At 37.6% G+C, this 20,133-nt stretch overlaps 2 protein-coding genes and 2 long non-coding RNA genes across 8 annotated transcripts in view; 1 reads left to right on the forward strand and 3 right to left on the reverse strand.

Moving 5' to 3' along the window:
• LOC145448396 (uncharacterized) overlaps positions 1-20,133 on the reverse strand; it is a 445,163-nt gene that overhangs the window by 363,168 nt on the left and 61,862 nt on the right. The window lies entirely within an intron of this gene.
• LOC145448941 (uncharacterized) overlaps positions 1-20,133 on the forward strand; it is a 507,956-nt gene that overhangs the window by 55,659 nt on the left and 432,164 nt on the right. The window lies entirely within an intron of this gene.
• LOC145444558 (uncharacterized) overlaps positions 6,500-20,133 on the reverse strand; it is a 199,573-nt gene continuing 185,939 nt past the window's right edge. The window contains exons 2-4 of the mRNA XM_080322587.1: positions 12,690-12,885; positions 9,858-9,909; positions 6,500-7,853 (exon numbers count right to left, since the gene is read on the reverse strand). Coding sequence (XP_080178713.1) covers positions 7,829-7,853; positions 9,858-9,909; positions 12,690-12,885 — 273 coding nt within the window. The 3' untranslated portion in view covers positions 6,500-7,828. The remainder of the gene's footprint in view (positions 7,854-9,857; positions 9,910-12,689; positions 12,886-20,133) is intronic.
• The window catches only part of LOC145441874 (uncharacterized), a 140,182-nt gene continuing 135,754 nt past the window's right edge, over positions 15,706-20,133 (reverse strand). Inside the window, exons 6-8 of one of the 3 annotated variants that reach the window (XM_080321391.1) lie at positions 18,319-18,420; positions 17,669-17,824; positions 15,706-15,892 (exon numbers count right to left, since the gene is read on the reverse strand). In XM_080321391.1, the coding sequence (XP_080177517.1) occupies positions 15,797-15,892; positions 17,669-17,824; positions 18,319-18,420 (354 nt within the window). In that variant the 3' untranslated portion in view covers positions 15,706-15,796. The remainder of the gene's footprint in view (positions 15,893-17,668; positions 17,825-18,318; positions 18,421-20,133) is intronic. The other 2 variants (XM_080320796.1, XM_080320115.1) reach the window with 2 other exon arrangements.

Genomic DNA, 20,133 nt, shown 5'->3' on the forward strand with positions numbered 1-20,133 from the left:
CTGGAAAATTACAAATCGTAGGGACATGTGCTAATCACAGAAACAATCTATAGTTGTCTAATATAAGTGGAACTCGAGATGTTGACTGCATTACTGAATAGTTGCTTGAATTGCAAAGCCAACAGATGTGGAAAGCCAGATTTAAGAAAGCTTCCTTAACTCAATTTTGGCTCATTTTTTTTTGTTGATACCGTATGATACCGTAAAATATTTTTCAGTAATATATAGCTTGAGTCCGCGGGTATACTGGCGAGCTTGAGATGAGTCCGCGGGTAAAAAAGGTTGAGAACCACTGCCATAATGTCTCCCACTCATATCTGTCTATATCGCAGGCCTACTTCAAAACTTTTGTGAAGGGTTTCACATGAATTCTGTTACGACATGGAATATATACTTGAGTACCATAAGTTAGATGTCAAAATTCTGTAACTAGAATATGGAGCATAATTTTCAGCTAAATCACCACATTTTTATAATCTGAAATATTCCCTGTAGTCACAAGTTCGTTAGTAAATATTACCTAAAAACTCATTTCCTAAAGATTCTATGCTACAGCAGTATACAACACTATTTACCAAAAAATTCAAGTAAACAGAAATGATAGGGAGAGTTATGAATTATTTTTACACGCAGCGATTTCCATGGGCTTCACCTTCAGCTACATTCTTGGCAGGGCACCAAAGATGAATATTTTCTCACTGGCTTGCTGAATTCACCAATTTATACAACATGACAACATTCTCAGGTATAATTAGCTCATTTATAGAGACACAAGTTCAGATCTGCATAAAAACAGCACTTGGATTTCACGGTTAAATGTGCAGAAAGCTTGTTTTCATCACGCGATAACTTGAAAACTTCATTCAAAATGGATACCGGTAGCTATCTACTCAGCTATAGCATTTTACAAGGTGATGAGTCAAATTTCAGCAAAATCTGCAACTTGATGGAGACCGAATTTCTCTTTGGTTCATTTCACATAGAATTATCTATATACAGCAGTCACAAACAATCCAGTAAACTGGCTTGATCATGGCTTAAGGTTGAACTTAATCAGACTTGCAGCATCATTTTAATTCAGTAATTTCATTCTCAAGTGAGGCAGGAACGAACGATCGATACTCCATGGAAACTCGCAAATCATGTTTGATAGAAGCTGTAAGCCAATATGTTATCGGTGTCTCGTACGGACTAAAGACTCTACTGAATACACACAGGTGTGAAGCAAGACGCTGAGAACCGTCTTGGCACACCAAACATATTACTCTAAACGTATCAGGATTCCATTTTCGGGCATAAACACTACTTCCTTGGCGAGAGCGATTTTTAGAGTCCGGGGTTACCGGTATTGACTATCAAGCCATGTTACCATTTCAAATGATTTCACATCACACCAAACCTTTCGTAACAGACAGATGCAGCCAGAGGCCATCACAATTTCGAGTTGGTAACCTCTACTCCTATCGATATACGAAGACTGTACTGTTGTATGTGAGCATAGTAGAAGCGATTAAATAGTATATTCATATTGAAATGAACCCGAATATTTTCGGCTGACACTCGTCAGGGGTAATCGTCAGCAACTAGTAGAGAATTGGAAAGAACATTGTATATCAACAATCGTATCACAAAATATGACGTCACCAGCATGAAATTTCGAATGAGAGAGCGTTCAATGTACTATTTTTAGGTGATACACGAACTCCTTTTGTTGACAGAGTTTTGGTTGGTGTATTTTGATAAAAGTTGATTCCAAGGCACACAAATGGAATTGTGAACGGCCTCGACCTACGATTCGAAATCGGTCGTCTCGATAATTATTCGCACAAATCGGATTATCCAACAGATGTTTGCCGATGGCAGAATTAATTGCCTTTGATCGATCAGCATCAATCTTAAGTGGATGAGTTAAGGGTGAGCTTTTCACATCGCGTGACGCACGTGTTCTGATAAATCTGGGGACATGTTGGTTAATGCGGTCCTGCAGACGTCTTGACGTTCTTCCCACGTAGCCACAATCACAGTGGCACCTATATTCGTACACTACATTACTTTGTTGAAGTGCAGGAAGCACGTCTTTGCGTGTTGAAGGGAGCAGTTGTGTTGTTGTAAAAATCACATTGGTTTTGACTGTATCGTAACATTTACCGACAGCAGAAATCAATTGTTTTTCAAAGCGGGTGGAAATGGGGCCAATCCAAGGTAGATGGATATAAACATCTTTTATTGTTCGTGCGGTGGGCTCTGTTCGTTTTTCTGCGTTGAATTGCGTTAATTTCCTCTCCATGCCGCGGCTGATGACGTGTTCAGGGTAACCGTTATCAAGTAAGATTTTTCGGATGTAGTCAAGTTCTAAACTCAGTTTGTTACCCGAACATATCATCAACGCTCTATGCACGAGTGTGCCTATGAGGTTAATTTTTCTGCGCCGAGGACTAAATGAATTCCAGCGAAGGTATTGGCCTGTGAATGTCGGTTTTCTGAAAACAGACGTTTCAAATTTGTTGGTATTGCGCTTTTCAACTAATACGTCCAGAAATGATAATGAGTTATTGCGTTCTTTTTCTATTGTGAATTGCAAGGCCGGGTGAAGCGAGTTTAAGCGAATGAGAAATTGGTCACACTCCGATTCATTCCTGAAAATGACAAATGTATCATCTACGTATCGGCGGTACAATAGTGGTTTGGCGGACTCACGCTGGGACAGAAGCTCGACCTCGTAATACCCTACGAAAATGTTGGCCGAAATAGGTCCCAGGGGACTTCCCATGGCTAAGCCGTCTATTTGGCGAAACATGACCTCGTTAAAGCTAAATTCCACGCAGCAAGTTGCCGCTTGTAAAAGTTCAACAAAGACGTTACGCGGGATTGATGGTGGCGGTAACTTACCACCGTACAGCGCGTTGGCACAAATATCAATAGTCTCATGCAGCGGAACGTTCGTAAAAAGACTAGAGATATCAAATGAGCTCAGAAACACGTCTGGATTTGCCTGGATTTGCCTGGATTTGCCGAATCCAGACGTGTTTCTGAGCTCATTTGATATCTCTAGTCTTTTTACGAACGTTCCGCTGCATGAGACTATTGATATTTGTGCCAACGCGCTGTACGGTGGTAAGTTACCGCCACCATCAATCCCGCGTAACGTCTTTGTTGAACTTTTACAAGCGGCAACTTGCTGCGTGGAATTTAGCTTTAACGAGGTCATGTTTCGCCAAATAGACGGCTTAGCCATGGGAAGTCCCCTGGGACCTATTTTGGCCAACATTTTCGTAGGGTATTACGAGGTCGAGCTTCTGTCCCAGCGTGAGTCCGCCAAACCACTATTGTACCGCCGATACGTAGATGATACATTTGTCATTTTCAGGAATGAATCGGAGTGTGACCAATTTCTCATTCGCTTAAACTCGCTTCACCCGGCCTTGCAATTCACAATAGAAAAAGAACGCAATAACTCATTATCATTTCTGGACGTATTAGTTGAAAAGCGCAATACCAACAAATTTGAAACGTCTGTTTTCAGAAAACCGACATTCACAGGCCAATACCTTCGCTGGAATTCATTTAGTCCTCGGCGCAGAAAAATTAACCTCATAGGCACACTCGTGCATAGAGCGTTGATGATATGTTCGGGTAACAAACTGAGTTTAGAACTTGACTACATCCGAAAAATCTTACTTGATAACGGTTACCCTGAACACGTCATCAGCCGCGGCATGGAGAGGAAATTAACGCAATTCAACGCAGAAAAACGAACAGAGCCCACCGCACGAACAATAAAAGATGTTTATATCCATCTACCTTGGATTGGCCCCATTTCCACCCGCTTTGAAAAACAATTGATTTCTGCTGTCGGTAAATGTTACGATACAGTCAAAACCAATGTGATTTTTACAACAACACAACTGCTCCCTTCAACACGCAAAGACGTGCTTCCTGCACTTCAACAAAGTAATGTAGTGTACGAATATAGGTGCCACTGTGATTGTGGCTACGTGGGAAGAACGTCAAGACGTCTGCAGGACCGCATTAACCAACATGTCCCCAGATTTATCAGAACACGTGCGTCACGCGATGTGAAAAGCTCACCCTTAACTCATCCACTTAAGATTGATGCTGATCGATCAAAGGCAATTAATTCTGCCATCGGCAAACATCTGTTGGATAATCCGATTTGTGCGAATAATTATCGAGACGACCGATTTCGAATCGTAGGTCGAGGCCGTTCACAATTCCATTTGTGTGCCTTGGAATCAACTTTTATCAAAATACACCAACCAAAACTCTGTCAACAAAAGGAGTTCGTGTATCACCTAAAAATAGTACATTGAACGCTCTCTCATTCGAAATTTCATGCTGGTGACGTCATATTTTGTGATACGATTGTTGATATACAATGTTCTTTCCAATTCTCTACTAGTTGCTGACGATTACCCCTGACGAGTGTCAGCCGAAAATATTCGGGTTCATTTCAATATGAATATACTATTTAATTGTATATTGAAGTTCTGTACCTCCAAGAAGCTCTTCAAATAGTAGAAGCGCGAAACGGTATGCCAATAAAGCACTGGTCTACAACCAATCAACGCTTTACCCAGTAATATAAGTGAATCAGCCTGTACTCTGAAACATATTAGCTATATCTCCAACGTCCGATCGAATTAAAACTGATATTAGTACACTCAATCAGCTGATTTCATTCCATGTTTTGACGGAGAGCCATTCATGCACGTGAGACATTAGCTCCACCACGCGGAAGAACGAAAGGCGTTAAATCGATAACATCATGCAGTTCGATATTGCATTTCCTTCATAACCTATTTGGTTTCGTCATCTCTCCTAATTTTATTCTCCTGTACATGTCGTTATCATCGGATAAGGCGATAAAGCGCACACTCGAATAGGGTACGTATTATAAGCATTTAAAAGAACTATACTGCTGGAAAAGTTAGGAGCCATCGATGCATGACGTCCTTGGAAGCCAAGGAGACCGCTTGCCTAGTAACCACTGTATATATCGTTTTGCATTTGCCCTAAGCCAGGGATGGGCATTGGGCAACTTGTCCGGTCAGTGAGCCGCATATGGGAAAATTAGGCACTTGGCGGGCCAGATTACAGAATATATACAATTATATATTATACCTTAATCGCGTATTTATCCACCGCTACAAGGAATCAATTGTGTTTAATACCAGCTATCCGACAGTCGTCGAGCATGTCCGCATTCAAGTCGAAATCAAGCAATTTCTCCTAAATCAATACTAGCCAGTCTTCGGGATTACCGAACCACGACCTAACATCGACCTCGCCCTTCGCCACATGCCACCTCATTTTGTCGCTTGCGTCTTATATTCTCTGCATTACTTTTCAGTCAGTATGTCCATTCCTCTTATTTACTTCGCCTATAGGCTAAGGTTTGTGTCTGATCTTAATGGCTGCTTCAAGTTGTTTCGACACCTTCCTATCTTCGCATTGTATCGCAGTCTTGTGATGTTTTGAAACGATGAAAATATTAATAAACCTGATTGATTGATGTAAACTTCAAGTTTAAAGCATAGAAATCAAAAAGAGTATTTCATGAATTTATTTACAACAGCTACTGAAGTCAATTAGGCATCTATGGTCAGTGACCATTGGTCACTCAATACTAGATTTTTGTACTCTGATTGCATGTCATATGCAAATACCCTTAGTGAAGACTGCTAATGTTCGTGGCAGTGTTGGGATTTAGTCACTGCCTTCGAATCACAAGTCATCTCGAATCATTGCACATTTTGACTCGAGTCAAGTCAAGTCACTCGATTTTTGGAGGTGACCCGAGTCAAGTCAAGTCAAGTCACGAGTCATTCAAGTTGAAATTTCAAAGTAATAGATATGATTCAAATTCATTACTAGGGCGATTTTTTTTGACACTTCAAAAAAAGTTAAAATTTTTTTCACATAATGAGTTTGATTTATTTAGCTGTTCTTGTGTAAATCACACTAGCATGTAACTTAGTTACTCCCGCCATTTACCGGCTTCAAAAATCTAGCGTTTTTCGGCTATAACTCGTTTTGTGTTCACAATAGGGAAAACTTACTTCTTAAGACTGATAGAAACATGATGTTTTGGCAGCTTTCATGACCCCATGACTAGTGGTTGTCGAGATGGGCAATTTCACCCCCTCTCGCACAGACATTGGGTAATACCGGCTGGAAAATGGAGGCAGTCCCCTAAAACCAATTTTTATTGAAGTTTCAATTCATTTTTCGGGACTTGAAAACCCCCTTTTAGGATTTGAAAAAAGTCATTTTCACTCCACCCTACAACGCATGCCTATTAACATTCCAACATTTAACGACAAATGACGATACATATTCTCACATCTTCACCAAGTCTACCTACCTCTCATTCGAATTAAGTTCTGATACTCGAAACAATTGTCTGGCATATATCCAGATTGCTATACAATCTTTTATCAAATTGTTCGCGTTAAATAAACCAAAGAAAATGCAAGGCTCAAATAACTGATTAATATTTATTTCAAATCGATTCTATACATTTCATAACAAGAAAACGCAGCCCAATACAACATAAAATCACGGAAATTTCAGCCACTACTTTCTAAGTCTAAGATGCAGATACTGATTAGCAGTCATTAACAATACTCTTGAGTTATAATGAGTTGCGGATAATGTCAGTATAATTGCAAATTAGTCACAATGGACGGTAAGCGTAATTTATAGAATGTCAAGTAGCAAATCATAATATCTCAGTAAAAAGGGAACATTGAATCACATCCATAAGATTATCTGAAATCTCGATTGTTATGGATTAACAATTTGCCTCTTTTTCTGTTAACTATGGCGTAGATAGTCATTTAGAATCAATTTTTCACATATCAATAATAAACGAGGTCATCAAGAGAAATGAGCCAATTATATTATGCTCGAAGCATTTAGAATCACCAAGGTAGCAGAAAACTTGGTCATTGGTCATAAAAGCCAGAAAAATCGTTGGCTCGAAGTATACAGCGACAGTCATTCTACAGAATAATATCAAGGCCTTGAAATATTTTGGTAATAAAAGTTTTAAACTCGGTAAGTATACCTTTCAACATACTCCAGAAGTCAACTGTACTAAAGATATAGAGAAAGATCACTAGATCATGATGGAACATGGAGAATCCTACATAATTGACATTACAATGGATTTCATATACTACACTACATTCATTTTCGACAAAATTTTTAATTTTATATTTTTTGGGTTTTGTGAAGTATTTAATTTCTATCATAATCCATCACACAAAACGTAAAGACAGTACACTGTACACACTGCACATCTAAGAATATGTCACTTTTTTTTATTTTTCCATATTTATGATTTTTATGTAATTTTTATTATGATCAATTATTTTATAGGTGTAGTACGATGGTATATATTTATTTTATCCCGCGAGTCGATCCCAACTTGCGAGTAAATCCTCATAATAGCAAATAATTCAACAGGATGACGGCTTGAACTCTACTGTAGTCAAACGACCTTCGCATTCAAATCCATTCAACCAGTAATTTGTGCCGTAAAACATTCCTCTTCGGAAATATGTAGGTTTGACGTGACATTTATGACATTACTTACCATCATTTTCGTCGATTTGTGAAGCTTTATGCAACTGTTTTGGTTACTTAACTGTAAAATGCATATTAGAAATAGTTTCGTGAAATTGCATCGATTGAACATGTAATAGTCAGTTTGAATTCTAAAACGAATAGCAGTAATTCTGCTCTGCACGTCTCAATTTTGTTGATGACGATTGGCTCTTGTACACGAGTAACAATGTTGCATCTACTGCCATCTTTTCTCCCACTCCCTGAAAAACAAATACCTCTTAATAAATCACTATCCCAGTTAATCAATTACGTCAGCAAACTATCCGGACTATGAGCAGAAAATTAACTGCACGCACGGGTATGTCATAACAATGCACAAAATAGAATTCGACTTGCTGTAGCGTACCTGGGATCAGAGTTGGGTGAATCATAGTGATTGAATCTAAAGGACGATTCGGCATTTAAATTTTCGCGAGGCGATTCTCACGTATCGCCGGCACACAATCCAATATACGATAACATATTTAGTCAGTACACGAATTTCATGAAAATAAACCTGCAGACAACACACCGTATCGCAGGAGCGGTATTGGCTGGGACGGTGTACTTGCTAGAGGACTTTGTTAACAGTTAACATTTCGATTACGGAAATTGCAGTGCAGTTAACAATATCGAGTATCAATGACACTCGAAAAGTAGTTATCGGCTTGTTTTATGGAAAGCCTAAAATATTGGTGACGATAAGCGTACTTCTGTCCGAATTGGATAATTAGATAATTCTAGTTGTCTAATTAGACTAATTAGAGCAAATGCCGGTAATGTAACTTGAATCTATTTTGTGAAGTGATTCTCTGCACTAATTCTAATATAATTGGTAAATAATTTATATTTTCTCATTTTAATTCAAACCCTGTCTCTGGTTTTCCTGTAAATGCTACTGAGAGAATTGTGTAGTGCGAAACGAGCCAAGCTTGTTGGACAGACATTTGCTATTATCATGCTGATTTGATAGTAACGGAACTGGATTCAATGACCTAGTTTTTTGCGGACTCGGTAATTCTGATCCCAATCTAATTTGGAAAAATGTATAGCAATAACTACAGTCTTAATCTATTTTGAAAAAAGTAACGCGACAATTATAATTCTACCATAAGTTGGAAATAACTGTGTAGCCTCAATTCTAATTCTACTGTATGTTGAAAGAAAATTTAACTACAATTATTATACTAATCAATTTTGCAAAAGCAGGAAATCTTCTAGATGACCGAATCTGACTTGAAATAATCTGAAATCTTGTCGATCTGCAGCACAACTATTAAGCACATTCAAGACGAAGTTTACGAAAAATTTGTAAGTTGTCACTTGCGATTACCTAAGAAAAGTATTCGACAACCAGTCCCAGTAATAATATTTGAAATGCACATACTCCAGTACTTTTCAAACTTTCATTTACACGATTGCTACATGCAGCCGAGTAAAAACTGAACGGGATCACTCCAACTTCTGTTCGAGTTTAACCAATGACTATTTCGATAGTTTCTTTAAAAATTATGCGACAACATATTACAACCAATAACTATATTTATTTCACCCCAAGCAGCTAAATAATCCGGACGCAATATTTCTCGACCTACACTGTATTGATATTTAAATTCTTCGAGGATCTCATCAAATCTCAGTTTCATAATGCAACAAATATTTCCCTCAATAAAATGAAATCTTGTGTGGTCTGAATGCAGCAAGTAATCATGAATTGAATGAAGTGACGCATTACTGCCGAAGATCAACTTTAGTATATATTGACAGAGGTGGTCAGTAACCAACTAACTCCACTTTTTTAAAGTATAAAAGTACGTTTTGCCCACTTACACTACTTACTTAAGTAGTTAATAATAGTTCAGACTACTTCTACTTCTATTCGACAACTTTCATTTTTTCAGCAAAACTAGGAGTGATGTGAAAAGTATGTTGCGACTCGATGTGAAATGATGCATGACAGCGCTATTATATTCTTGCAGAATAAACGAAGTCTTTTTTCCACAAAGCTACGTGTGATGCATCGCGTGTCAATGTTATATGATGTCACTATCCGATATCATATCAGTTAATATTGTATATTAATTTATATATTAAACAGTTTGCGTCACAATATTTCTAAGCTGTTGTTTGAAACCAGATTTGCATGTGAATGGATGGACGATGTAATGGAAGAATAAATCTCAACTCTCATTTTGGAACGGTCAGACTTCGTAACATCTACTCACCACTTATAAAATTCGTAGTCGAGTCGCGTCCAGGCATCCCTTTCTCGGATCACTGAAATAGGAAATAAGTTATATAGCTTAAAATGCTTGTTAGCAAAAGATGTATGCATCCTATGAATTGTGCTCTGTTGCTGAGCCTATTGCGTAATATCTGAAACAGTCATCAGGCTCAAATAGAGTTCAAATCATCAAAAATATAAATGAATGTTATCCTACGATACACGGTGGTTTAGTTATGGTAAGTAAGCGTACGGAACTTAAGCTTATCTACAATTTTAAATACGAATCCTATTCCTGATGATACATTCAAATCCAAGTACAAATCCATATTTTAATTTTGTTCCGCGTCCATATCCACGTTCTATTCGGTAATGGCTGAAACTTGATCAAAAAGTCGCATGAAAATGAAAGCTACATGAAATTCTATGTCAAAGTACGGATGAAAATCAATCTTCGAATGAATCAGAAACCATTATCTAAAGCAGTGGTTCGCAACGTGAGCGATATCGCCCGACAGGGGGCCATTTGGCGGTCTAGGGGGGCGAAAATGACGAAGGGGGCGATAGCGGGGCGAAAATGCACAAAGGGGGCGATAGGGGGCGGAAATAGCGAAGTGGGCGATAGGGGTCGATGTCGCGTTAAAACGGCTATTTTGGAATCAAGTCGGAGAAATGAACTTTTATTTAGTCAACCCACGAAAATTTAGCTGAAAAAGTGTAAAACTTCGATGTCAAGCTGAAAAGTTGCCCGTTTTTGGGTTCTACTCGCCGGTGATTACAGTTTGTATGCCCATTTTTCGGTTCACAAAATTTGGTGGGCGATGATCGGTGTGGTGCTTGAAAATGGGGCGTTGAGTTGGAAAAGGTTGGGAACCACTGATCTGAAGCCAGACAAAAGAGATGACACGTGACCTCAATACCATAGAGATGCATAAAGTGGAGTCGTAAAACCGTGAAATTACTTGTTATAGTTTCCGTTCAAAAGCGGTGGCTTTCAAAGGGACCATTGCTGCGGCCAAAATGTTTTTCACACTCTCCACTTTCATTTCAGACAATGTTATATTTAGAGCGCAGTGTCGTTTTAATGTGTTATAGTTATGTCAGTGGGCAATGAAATGAGAAATCACACACAATATGATGCCCCTACAGTACAATGCATATTACATATATCTAATCCAATTAGATATGGGAATGAGTGAAAGTAACTCTAATCCATTTGTGAAACATTCCCTGTAATATGCAGCTAATTATTTACGTATTGTCAACCGATTCAAATAACCAAATTTATATTCGATTTATATTCGCACCGGTTCCACATTCTGTGAGATACTCTGAACTCGCATATTCGTTTTCGTATCAAAGGTAAATCGAACAAAGTAATCCCGAATGCTATTTTAAGAATTATAGTACTTGATTAGGTTGGACAAAATGATTTCAAAATTATTGCAATGTTGTTGAATATAATTCAGTTCTACCTAAAAGAATGCACAATGAACATGAATGATGAAAGCATTCCTATCAACGCCAATATAAAAAGTGGGATGCTGTATGACATAAAACCACGAATCCTACAGAGAGGAGGTCAATAACGAAGTAACTCTACTTTATCAGACTGCTCAAGTAGTGCTGTCTACTTACATCGCTTAATCAAGGGGTTGTCATTTTAGACTACTTCTGTTTCTACTTCTTGTCACAGTTTTTAGTCAAAACTACTTACGTCATACAATATTGATTTTGAAAAGTATCAAGTTGTTCCTAGCTGCGTATTCGTCATCGTTTTCAGTGAAATTCTTATGGGAGGCGCCTTAAATAGCCCATGTATCACGGTGACTGCATGAAGATATTTTAAAAGATTCCACTCACTTGCAGTGTCATTAGTCATTTTGCATTAGCAGCGTAGATATATCTTGGAATTTCGAAAGTAGATATCTCCTATTAACTGCTGAAAGTATGCGGCCCTTCGACCAAATCTACTTTTTGAAACTATTTATTTCACTACATTTCAGACTAATACATTTTCTACTTCCACCTCAAGTCAATTTGAGATTTCTTGGAAATTGCTACTTCTACTTGTATATCAGCAGCAGCTTACGGCGCTATTTATAGTTCTACATGAGTCTTTACTCTGGCTACTTTGACTACCTCCAATCATTCACGAACTCGTGTTAGCAACTCTCAGAACCGATCATAGTCCGCTTGGTCACCAGATGTCGTAAATAAGCTGCATGAAGTATTACATTTGTTCCAAAGTTATATAAGTATATGAAAGTGGTTTACAAGTTTCTTTTACTTATCGTCCCCTTATCAAGCTCGATATATCTTTATCACGCCCCATAATGGTAGAAGTACTATCAGCAGCGAAGTAGTTGTGCTTTTCTGTAGTACTTATTATTATATACTTGTTTCGCTTACTCAAGTAGTTTTGTTCGTATACTACCTCTACGTCAACAATTTTTATATGGTGAATACTAATTTTTGCATAGTTGACATTGTCAAGTAAAAGTAGATTTTGACGCACTTTAACGATGCCTTGCTTCGAAATTGATATGCAAGCTCACAATCAGCAACGTGTGAGAGATAATGCCTGAATAAACTACAACAATTAATTCGTATTAAGAATGGGATATCGAATGAAACTAAAATTCATGAATACCGTGCGTTATCACATAACCCTGATAACGACACTATGTCATGAATGAAACTGAAGCCCCATGATTTCTAGCGTTAGTACCAAATTGGACCTGAATTGACCATTTCATTCAAAGTGATCGCGCTTATTTAATATACCTAATAAAACGGATCTAAGATACGATGCAACCACACAATGACTCACATTTTAAAACTTCCAACTCAGTATCGAGATCATTTACAATCTTCTGGACTCTCTGCAATTCAGCTCCTTTCAACATATCATTTTCATGCTGGTATATCAATGTTAGTTTCTTCAAGTTAGAATTGTTGACGAGAGACGAAATCTCATTGAGTGAAGCACCACATCCAAAGTAGAATATGCATCGGATATATTCGATCTGCAGTGAGAAATAATGATAATATTGTGTATTACAATGATGCTTACCACTATTGTTGACCATTTCACCACAGGCCATCATGTGTTACAATATACTTTGGATCACCAGTTTGGACGGTTTAGTCTGACCCGCCAGGCGATTCTGAAAAAAGGGCCGTATTATCCGGCACATTTCTAATACATGTTGAAGTTTTTAGTATGAAACACTTCCATTCTCTCAAGAAAGAAAATGTCGAGCATTTTCGGTTCAGGTCAAATTATAACCATCCGACACAAACAAGTCACTGCCGTTTACACTAGTGTTACCGTAAGTCCTCTTTTCTGACTTTTTTGAAAGTGTTCTAGGTGTACGCGGGGTGTTCAAAAAAAATTTTTTTCAAAAAATTTCATCAGCTTACCGGTAGTTGTCAAATCATCAGGTTACCTAAAAAAGTTGCACCCAAATTTGACTCAATTCCAACCAGTAGAAGCCATAGGTCACTCAAATTGAAATTTCGGTCATTTTTGAAATAATAGTATTCATTGTGACCAATTGACTAAAAATCGTGTTCCAGGCAGGGATGTCTTTTCACTTGTTTTGATCTTGATACGGACCTACGGTGGGGTTTGGATGAAGACATCGCCAGTAAACGAAAAAAATAGATGACACGGATTACCTGGAAATTGGTCCACTTCATTGAAATAGACATGTTAAAACGATGGTGAGATAATTTTCAAATAGAGTAGGCCTACTTTACATACCGAAATTAATGACCACAAAAAGAAAATGAACTGACAAGCAGGTAAAATACATGTAAATATATCTCTCAAGTTATCTATATTCTTGGACGGTTCAATGTAAATTTCTTCACGATACAATTTGATATTATAAGATATTTTATCATTTGCTCTGTACCACTCATACAGTACTATCACAGGTGAATTATAAGACTTATGGGCACCGTGACAGATCTTCTTCCTATCAAAAGTTATCGTGCTCTATTTATGTCATCCTTCACCTCCATATTCGGATACTATAATATAATTGTATCCATATATCATGGTAAAACACCAATGACTTTTATGACTCCATGACAAGGGGGTCTTGGTGATATTGAAAGACCAGAAAATGACCAATGTGCTTTATAAGCTCACTGGGTCACCATTTGGTTTCCCGAATCTCGCATATGTGAAGTATCAGAAATGTTTTAAAACTCATAAATACTATTCAGTGGCATAGCCCATTCTGAATTGCAAGCAGTACTATTTTTAACGCCCTGGATCTGTCAATGTGAAACAGCAGAGAAATATTCGAACACTGAGCTGCTGAGGAATGCAACTGATGTCTCTGTGGATGAGGTTTTGGGAGTGGCGACTTTGCAATCAGTAGAAACTTTGAATCAAGGCAGAGAGTATGCCCTGCATAACTGGGATAGATTTCATCAAATCTAAATTTGCTCGACAAAAAATACTCTTAGATATGACTATTACTTGAGAAATATATTTACCTGTATTTTACATGCTTGTCAGTTCATTTTATTTTCGTGGTCGTTAATTTTAGTGTGTTAAGTACTCTATTTGAAAATTATCTCACCATCGTTACATGTCTATTTCAATGAAGTGAACCAATTTCCAGGTAATCCGTGTCATATATTTTTTTCGTTCACTGGCGATGTCGTCATTCAAACCCTACCCTGAGACCATGTCAAGATCAAAACAAGTGGAAAAGACCTCCCTGCTACTTTGGGCATACCTGAATCACGATTTTTGGTCATGTCGGTATGACGACATCGGTCACCGCAAATACTATTACTTCAAAAATGACCGAAATTTCAATTTGAGTGACCTCGGCTTCTACTGGTTGGAATTGAGTCAAATTTGGCGTACAACATTTTTTTAGGTAACCTGACAATTTGACAACCAAGCCGATAAAATTTGAAAAAAATAAGTTTTTTTCAACACCCCTAAGGAGCACGCTCAAATGACCTCTTTTTGAGAATTTGTCCTCTTTTTTGAAAATTATGGTAAAATGAATGCGAAAATTCAACTATAATAATAGGTACTGATGTGACGTTCCGGCAGGTCTTTCGAGAGTTGAGCCAGAAAGGTGACCTTTTTTATTTAACTAACTACAAACATGGATTAAATTGAACAATTTTTCCGGATTTTACTCCGGTATTGTAAGTATGAATTTTTTTAAAGGTGTCCTTTTCAGATTCCCAAAATGTGGTAACCCTAATTGACACTAAATTCCGAGATTACGATTTTAAAAAAAAAGCAATCATTGCAATATGCCAAGGTATATCGTCGATAAAGCCTCTGTTTAGCAATTTATTTTTTGTGTATAACGAGGGCATTGATTTTGAAGCAATCTTTGGAATCGTTTTACTGGTACAGCCCGCGAGTGCTCTGAAGGTTCGAATTTGACCCGCAACACCAGTTGAATTTGACACCCCTGCTGTAGATGAGCAAATTACCAGGAATCACGAACTCCGCAACTGCGGTGGATATCTCGGGCATGGAATATAAGTTTATTCATGTGGAGGGGACACTGTGCGGCAGAATTCTATGATAAATGTGCGATGGTGGGAGAAGAACGTTCAATATATCCAATGAAACTAATACCGGATGATAATTACTACCTTCTTTTGCTGACAAGCTTTTAACGTCTTCCAGAATTCATCTGCTTCTCCAACGTAAAACATGGCATGGATATTGCCAAAAACGGAAATTGCTGTCCTGCGCTCCAAAATTCGGCTGTAATCCTGGTCAGGTATCAGGCCATTCACGGCAATATCCAGGAGATCCAACTAAAATGCAAAAAAACAGTTTATCCCGGACTTAAATATAGCCGCCAAAGAGATGATTGGGTTCGAAGTCATATAAAATGATAGGTAAATATAAAGGCATTTAAAAATACTTTGGGAATAGAATCAGGATCGTACTTGATACTTTTTCCAGCAAGTCTCAATCAACGACCAATCGATGTTTTCTTCTTCTTCCGTGCAATTGAGCAGGATCTTGCTTATCTGAACACAATATTGATTTCATTAGGTAATATGACGTAATTGTATTGATGTTTTCTCATTTGAATAATTATTCATATTGGTAAAGTTCAATACTGATTCGTTAGAATTCTTCGGTTCTCCATAATGCATTTGCTACATCGGTTTCAGTCTCATTCCAGAGTTTGATATCTTTTAAAAATATACTTCTATCCATTGTACAAGCGTATCATATAGAAGGTGGTGGTCAAACCAGTCACCGTCGTTACTCAAGTTGAAGTGAAAGTAGCGATATACGATTAAGTAAAATATAATTATTGTAGGCCTAGTTTCGCGTAAAAATGATAACTGTCTAATAGAAGTAGTCTGAAATCTTAGCTACTTGAGTACGTAGGACAAGTAGATAAATCTACCTGAAGTGCTACGACAAGTAGAAGTAATTCGTTACTGACCACCTCTAGATAAATGCTGTAAGGAACGCTGGATAGCGTATGTAGCGATTTCGCTTATGTTTACGCAAAGGTTGAATTTTACCCGAGCAGTAAAACATATACAGCATACCCTATTTTTAATATTATCTACCTGCTTTCGAAACCCCGATTTTGAGCAGGCATTGTTGCTTTTCACCTCAAACTACGCCAATGCTTGAGCGCACATTGCGAGATGATCAGTAGCAATCTGCTTCTACTTCTTAAAAGTATGTGGTTGATGTAACGATTTCACTTATGCATGTACTGCACTCTAAAAATGATGTGGTCTCAAATTGAAGGGCAAAACGAAAACAAATATTTGGCTCCAGCCGTTTTCTTCAGAACGCCGCCGTAGTAAAACTGCAATTTAATGAAATTTCCGCAGGACCTTCACGCTTCAGCAATCATTCAGAGATCGAACTTTATATAGTTGTCAGCCAATGTTATGAAGGAAATATGTCGTACACGTCAGGATTGGTTTAGATACCACGTTCAACGGAAGATGCTCAGTCAAGACATTTATGTCAAAATCTGGCCTAGTGTATTCTGTTTCTTCAGGACCGAAATAGATGATGCTCAACAATTTTCTTATGAATAAACAATATTTTATGCATAAGAATAAGACATGATTCTAGACTACTTTTACGCAAAATTGCTTACTTTTCACGGAATGGATTTTGAGAGATAGAAAGTGGTTTTGTGTTACGTTTGTATCACTCTGATGTGTGAAACCGTCTCAAAAAATCGCAATTGACATCATCGTAACTGAATCTAATTTCCAAGATTATACAAATTTGCAGTAATAATCATTTTTAGTCACTCGCAGAGACATCTTGTGATTTACAAAGTAACCGCTAGCGATAAATCACCAAACACTTACGAGCGATCGACCAAAACTACTTTTGAAATTCACGTAGACCTACTTACCTTACCTTTTACAACTTGTCACTTTCAACCTCCACTTGAAGTAGTTTTAGCACATCGTGGACACGTCTATTTCAACATATAATTGCATATAAAATAAAACATTACTTCTACTCCTTCACGATTATCAAGGCTGACTACTTTCACCACATCTACGTACAATCGAGACTCGACTCGCAATACTAGAGATGCAAGTAGAGTAGAAATTGAGAATGGAAGTTTTTGTCGAACAGTGATGAGCGGCATTGAAATTTCAAAATACGAATCCTCTTCAAATCCAGAATTAATTTTGTCTTAACTCCAAGTCCAAATCCGATAACGGCTGAAATTTGTCCAAAGGTATCATGGAAATTGAACAATATCAGGAAATATTTTACAATAATATTATAGGAAATGTATCTAACACCTTCTCTAATTTACAATCAGATATCTTCCGCAAATCATCCTGCTTGACCAACAGTTGTTTTTGCCCATCGAATTTGAAGAATTCTGCATCAAAAAGTATTACAAGATATGCAACTTCTGCTAAGCGAATAACCCGGTCGAAGGATAGATTGGAATCCTGTGAAAATAAAATGTTGTCAGTTACGTCACGATCTACACCAACAAGAAACTCTCAGAGGCACGGTCATGCATGAGAGATTAATGTTACTACTGAAAACTAGTGCTGGTGAAGCGATGGCTATGATGCTTGTCTTTTGGAATATGCGATGTGAGAGAACCGCTAACCTTCGCATTTTGAACGATGTAACCTAACATTTTGAACGGACTTGATAATCAAAGAGAAATGCCAACAATAAGTTTTATAAATTCAGGTGGCAAAAAAACTCTGCTTATAAAATCAGCACATTTTGGTAGCTTACTATTCTCAATAGAAACATCTCGTCTTCATGGCGCTCAAAATAAAGTCATAAACTACATCCTGGCGATACTACAACGCAAAGTCATTGCTTTACGAGCCTAGTGTTGTTTACAGCTTCGTACATAGTGAAGTCAGTTAAATTAGAGAAACTTTGTTCCAATCATTATTATGGACTCGTTATCTTGATATCAAACCTTGAGGGTGAAGTGCCCATCAACCATTGAACCACTTATCTTGATGACATCTTCTTCGTTCTTCAATTCAACACCCCGTCCATCTACAATCAGCTGGACAACCTGAATATTATTCAGATGTGAAACTCGAGATTGTGCATTGTATCGATCATCCAACAAATATCGTGACGTCATATCTTACATACCGTAACGACCGCAGCATCACAGATCATCATGTGCTATACTTCTTTGACACGGGTCACAGATTTCACTGACGTTTTTGCCGGTGGTGGCATTTTGCTACTTTAGTGGCTCGATATCTCCAAAAATACTTGTTTATATGAGGTAAGAAGTATCATGGCGGAATCCGTAGAAAAAGTATAAGTATTGAGACGAAAATATTTTGGGCAATATTGTTGACATTTGTTCAAATCGTAAGCACCCGGAACCGTATTCCTGCATTGACACGAATTCATGAGCTAATTTCGTCTTTTTAATCGTAGCGCGATAATTGACAGTTTCCTGTTGTGAGCATGTAAATCAGAATTACTCCATGGACATCATAGTGAGTCCTATATTACAAGGGAGATAAACCCTGCAGTAAAAAACGCTGTTATCATTGGGCTGGGCACAATGAGTCGAGTGCTCAAATCTGAATCGAATAATAATTTTAATGATTCAGGCTGAGTAGTAAAAGTCGATTTTCTCAAGTACTGAAATTGTCCGTTCGTCGACACTGAAAGTTACTTTATTGACAAAAATTGTAGTTTTGACAGTATTTGTCACTTTTGAAGCCTTGAAATCACGATTGGTTGCATAGCAGCATATCAAACATATCGCACAAAGCTACAAACGTTACTGGAATAACATATTTTCAAAGTCATGATCATCGCCCAAAATAGCCACTAACTGCAATGAAATTGGTATGTTCGAAAATATACCAAAGTATCTTTATTGTGATGCATAACAGGCATTATAATATTTAAGGCGACATAAAAGGTACATATTTGAACTTCAACATATTAAATTCTGTTATGACGTCATAACGAGTAATACTCGGATAGTCGACTCGACTCTAAGCTTTATATGTGATTTAGAATCGAATCACTCGGACACTCGATTTTTCCCTGCTCTAGTTATAATCAGTGCACAATTTCGCTTGCAATGTCAAAATCATTGTGTTGGCCTGAAAATCAGATGCGCACTTTGTTGATTAGGAGTAGTAATTTTCTGTTGCGCACTAATTCATGTCGACAGGCACACTTTTGAATTTTGACGATGCTGACATTGTTACTTTTTATTTACGCAGTGCATTTTGTAGGGGGACACGCCGTTTGCTTACGCAAATGTGACATAATTTTTTAAAATATTGCTGAACAATTCGATCACAGCCAGACTGGCTGGTATCGATCACACCAATATCGAATTTCATTACATTGCATTCATTTCATTCATGGTCAATGTAGTAGAAAGTTGATTTTTGTTGATGAGGTCGTGACATTAGCTCAGCGCTCTTATTGCTGCCACTACTTTACATAATCCCCCATTTCACTAAATTCGATTACATAGCTCGATATTGATGACACAGTGCGGATATTAAAACATCATATCAGTGGGTAAAAACCCTACGGCTTCGGGATGAAAGCAGAGTGGGACTGTTAAAAAATTATTTAGAATTCACTGGCTATGTGATAAAATTGTTAGGTTGGTTGAAACAACGCTGTACACCTAATTTGGCTTCAAGTCCAATCAGTAGAAGCAAGATTATTGCTGTAAAAAGTTTTGAATTTATGATTTAAAAAAAATCAAAGTTTTTCTTTCAACCCCATAAAATTG

The sequence above is a fragment of the Botryllus schlosseri genome, chromosome 1 (assembly GCF_051294905.1).
Source record: "Botryllus schlosseri isolate E-star chromosome 1, Bs_hap1, whole genome shotgun sequence".
NCBI lineage: Eukaryota > Metazoa > Chordata > Ascidiacea > Stolidobranchia > Styelidae > Botryllus > Botryllus schlosseri.